This window comes from Calypte anna, chromosome 23 (assembly GCF_003957555.1).
Source record: "Calypte anna isolate BGI_N300 chromosome 23, bCalAnn1_v1.p, whole genome shotgun sequence".
Taxonomy (NCBI): domain Eukaryota; kingdom Metazoa; phylum Chordata; class Aves; order Apodiformes; family Trochilidae; genus Calypte; species Calypte anna.
In genome coordinates, this window is record NC_044268.1 from 3095196 (window position 1) to 3099651 (window position 4456).

Below are 4456 nucleotides of genomic sequence, written 5' to 3' on the forward strand. Positions count from 1 at the left end.
CAGCCCAGGGTCCGGCACTGCCGAGCAGCCTGGGTGCAGGGAGGCTCCATCTGATCCCGCCGGGACGGTGCTGGAGCTTCCCGCGGCCCCGCACCCCACTCCAGGGCGGCTCCGCAGCTGTGTCCAACGCAGCGTCCCGGGGGAGCGGGATGAACCCCGGCCCCGCGCCCCTCTCGGCGTTGGGACGGGGCTGCCATTGGCTCCAGCGCAGCGCTGACCGCCACCCGCCTCCAAACTATTTCCTGTTGCTGCAGCGCTAATGCTGAACAGACCTCGCTCCCATTCCCGCTCCCAACCGGAGTGCACCGGGCTCCTGCCGCCGATCCCCGCAACCCGTGAGTACCAGCGCCCCGGCACCGGGCTTAGGGCCACAGGGGACCAGGGGATGGATGGGGCATCCCAAGGGACCTCAGCACCCCGCGGCCACATCATCGGGGATGGCCACAGAGGGTGTCACGGATCTGTCCCCTGCTCGAGGTGTTCGGGTGTTGTGCTGGGGGTCGTGGGGCTTGGGGACGCGGGGCCCAGTCCCTGAGGACAGGGGGTTTGGGGTGTGAAGCTCTCTGCTTGGGGATGAAGAGTTCGGGGCTTGGGGACGCAGTGGGTGGGGATGCAGGGGTGGGTGCTTGGGGATTTGGGGACGCAAAACTTGGGACTCATGGATACAGGGCTCAGGGATGCAGAGCTTAGAGCTTGGGGATGCAGGGCTTGGGGACACAGAGCTCGGCTCCCGGGTGCCCACCGTGGGCTCTGTCTCTCCAGCCCCACAGTGGGGCTGTGCAGCTCCCAGCCGGCCCATTGCCAGGCAGGGGCTTGTAGTGGGGCTGCTCCACAAGGGAGGCATAGGGGCCCTCCTGGTGATGCTGGTGGCCACGTTTTGGGGTGTCCCATTGTGAGGGGCTGCCCAGTCCTGGGACGTGCAGCAGCCCCGCGGTACTGGACTGTCCGGGACAGTTCTGCTGATGTGTCACATTTTCTGCATTTCTTTCCTCATTCCTCTCTCCCTGGAGCCGTTTCTGGGAAATGAGCTCGTCCCCTGCCAGGTCCTGCCTGCTCCTCTGCCCCACTCCTTGGGGTCCCACAGCACCCCACAGCACCCCACAGCTGTGGGTGACCTGGGCCCCATGGAGGGCAGTGGGGACAGGCTGCTGGGGCTGGTGTTGGGCTGCTTGGGGCCAGGCGGGTCCCAGGGCACAAGAGGTGGGTGCTGACCCCAACACCCTTGTGAGGCTCGTGGACCCTGACCCCCCGGGGCTGTCATGGAGGAGATGGCACAGGGCATCCATGTCCCCTTCTCAGGTCCCAGGGCAGGTTCCAGTGGGACCCAGGGCTGGCTCTGCTGTCAGGGCACAGGCAGATTTTCTCCCTACAGAGGGGCAAGCACCTCCCCCAGGGACACAGCAGGAACTTGGAGGGTGTGTGAGGGGTGTTAGCCCGAGCTCAGTGTGTTCCCTGCAGACCCAGTGGCCTTTGCACCATGTCCTGGTCCTTGTCCCCGTGACCTGGGGCCCTGTGGCAAAGAGCTGAGCTGCCCTGGCTCGAGGCTTGGTCACAGGCAGGAATAACACCAGAGGGGACAGGGGGCTTTGTGGGTGGGGTCTGCCCTAGCAGCACCTTGCTGTGTCCCACAGATGTGTAGCACGTGCTGTCCCCAGGGGCTCTGAGCACAGGATGGAGAGCCGCAAGCGGGACATGGAGCTGCTGAGCAACAGCATGGCTGCCTACGCACACATCCGAGGTGAGCCCACGGCAGGGACGTGGTCCCCCCACGGGGGGGACCCTGGGGACACCACAGTCCCCACAGCAGCCACGGCGAGCCAGTCCTTCATCCCCTCTTCTCTCCCTGCAGCCAACCCCGAAAGCTTCGGGCTCTACTTTGTGCTGGGAGTCTGCTTTGGGCTGCTGCTGACCCTGTGCCTCTTGGTGCTGCGGCTCTCCTGCCAGAGCCCCGCACGACCCCTGCCCCGCCCACGGGACCTCAGTGAGGACGAGGAGGATGAAGACGAGGATGATGAAGAGGAGGACACTGTTGACCGTGCAGCATCAGAGTCATTGCTGCCAGTGACCGAGATCCCTCTGGAGAGCCACAGCCCCGGGGACGGGGCCTTGGCCGTCAATGTCTTCACCTCAGCGGAGGAGCTGGAGCGGGCGCAGCGGCTGGAGGAGCGGGAACGAATCATCCGCGAGATCTGGCGCAACGGGCAGCCTGACCTCCTGGGCACCGGCACCATGGGCCGCGTCCACTACTACTGAGCCCCAGCACGGGGGCAGCTGCCCCAGAACTCTGCCTGCCTGCCCCCAACAGCTCAGTGATACCGTGACACCTTCAGGAGCTGCCTGGGATGAGGAGATGGGGGGCTGCTGGCTGCCCCTGGGGTGGAGGAGCTGCCCCAAAGCATCTCTGCACCACTGCCAGCTGGACCTGGTGCTGTGGGTCCAGCCTTGCCCCCCCCACTTTGGGTCATGATGCACTTTGAGCCATTGGTACGACTGCTGGCCCAGCCCCGGGACCCTGCAGAGACAAGGACAGGGCAGAACATGCCGGGCTCAGGGCTGGAGGGAGGCCGGTTCTGTTGGGCTCCAGTGGGGCTGTAGGTTCGTGTAAGCTGTGGGGTTCCTGCCCCAGAAACATGGTGCTGTCAGACACTACCTAGAGCCTGCATGGAGGGGCCCTGTGTGTTGGGCACAAGATGTGCTGGGGCAGGGAAGGTCCGGAGGAGCAGCTTCCCAGGCCAATTCCTTCCCTTCGGCCCCACTAAAATTAGCCGGGTCCTTTCCGGCACCGCCCAGCTCTGACCCGGCGGGGCCGGGGCCGGGCCGCGTGTTTCCCATCGGGCTCTCGGGGCGGTGGGAGCTCCCCAGGGACCCCAGGCTGCTCCCCGCAGGGCTGAGCCACATCCTGACCACGCTCCTGGCACCAGCACAGCCTCGCGGGGCGTGGGGACCCTGCTGTCCCTTCCCCAGCCCCCTCCTCGGAAGTTTTATAAAAATAGCTCCTTCCCAGGCCGTTTTCCCGTGCCAGCAGGATCCAGATGTTTTCCAGATGTTTCCCCACGCCTGTGGCTTGAGGCCAGGATGTGCTGGGGCTGGGCTGGGAAATGATGCGGAGGAGGAGGAGGAGGATGCAGCACTGCCCCAGCCTCACCGTGAGCCCCGGCTGAGAAAAGGGGCACAGGATGGTGAGGGGCACTTGCTCACCCTGGGACCAAATGGCAGAGGCTGCAGCCAGACCTGTGACTGCCACCACCTCATCCTGGCCCCTGGAGCTGAGCATCACGGGCTCCTCCACGGGGCAACCTTGCTTCTGCACTGAGCCAGCTCTGCTGGGACCCCCTGTGCAATAACGGGACCCCCTGTGCCCAGTGGGACCAACCCAGCCCTGCCCAACCCAAGGGGAGGTGGCAGCTCACTGCAGAGCACGAAGCTGTACCCAAAATAGTTTATTTTAAACATTTACACACCCACAGGCTGTCACATAGCCTTGGGGTGACACGGGAGGGCAGGGAGCAGTGCCCAAGGGATGGGGGGTTGTGACCAGGTTGGTGCAGACCCCAGCTGGGGGGAAGGGGGGTGGCACTGGTACAGTTCATCAGCCAGAACTGCAGCCAGCAGGGGTGTGGGGATGAGGGTGCCTCACTAGCCCCTGCTCCTCCTCAGCTTCCCCACCTCCCAGGAGCAGCACAGCCCTGAGCAGGTGCTGGACCTGGGACTATCTCCAGGTGTGGGACCCCCATGGTCAGTCACTCCATCCTACCTGCCCACAAGGCTGCCCACGAGGCTGTGGTGCTGTGCCAGGCTCCTCTGCCACCGACCCTCACCATGCAGGTGGCACTGGAGGAAACCATCTCCGTGCTGGGAAGAAGTCAAAGCTGAGCACATCTCTCATGCACACTCCACCCTTGCACCACACAGGGCTCCTCCTGACCCCTGACTGGGCCCAGCCCTGGGTCCCTAAACCACCACACCCACCCATGGGGTCACCTGTGGCCAGTGCCTACTCTGACAGCACTGAGGCTCCTTCAGAGCAACTGCATGGGATGTGGTGACACCAAACCCCAGATGGAGCAGAGGATCCACGCGGGGCAGACGAGGCTGAATTCACCCAGGAACAAACTGCCTTTGAGGGGCAGCAATGGAAAAGCATTTACTGCCTGGCACTAGCAAGGGACACAGACCCTTGTCTGGGTGGCAGCTGACTGGTGGAAAACCCCCTGGAGCCATGACCCTCAGCAAGGAGCTGAGGATGGAGCTGGGCATGGATGGAGCTGGGTGACTCAATCCCTACAGCAGCAGTGCTGGGGCTCTTCCCCCAACACTACAATTACAGGGAACACAAAGGGGCTCAAAGTAACACCAGCACCCCCACTGCCTGGTTCCCTGCTCACCCACTGCTTCAGCAGGCAAGTGTCTCCCCAGCTCAGAACACCAAACAAAGCAGAGTTACACCTACTACTTC

At 64.0% G+C, this 4456-nt stretch overlaps 1 protein-coding gene across 1 annotated transcript; it reads left to right on the forward strand.

The window, feature by feature from the left end:
• Positions 1–13: 13 nt before the first annotated feature.
• EVA1B (eva-1 homolog B) lies at positions 14–4451 on the forward strand. Its single transcript, XM_008492859.2, has 3 exons — positions 14–335; positions 1632–1738; positions 1850–4451. The coding sequence occupies exons 2-3, from the start codon at positions 1672–1674 to the stop codon at positions 2251–2253; spliced, it is 471 nt and encodes a 156-aa protein (XP_008491081.1). The 5' UTR covers positions 14–335; positions 1632–1671; the 3' UTR covers positions 2254–4451.
• Positions 4452–4456: the final 5 nt, after the last annotated feature.

Bases quoted from the DNA above. Each gene is read 5' to 3' on its own strand.
- EVA1B (XM_008492859.2), top strand. From the start codon at position 1,672: ATGGAGAGCCGCAAGCGGGACATGGAGCTGCTGAGCAACAGCATGGCT. The intron at 1,739-1,849 runs GTGAGCCCACGG...CTCTCCCTGCAG, and splicing joins TGCCTACGCACACATCCGAG to CCAACCCCGAAAGCTTCGGG.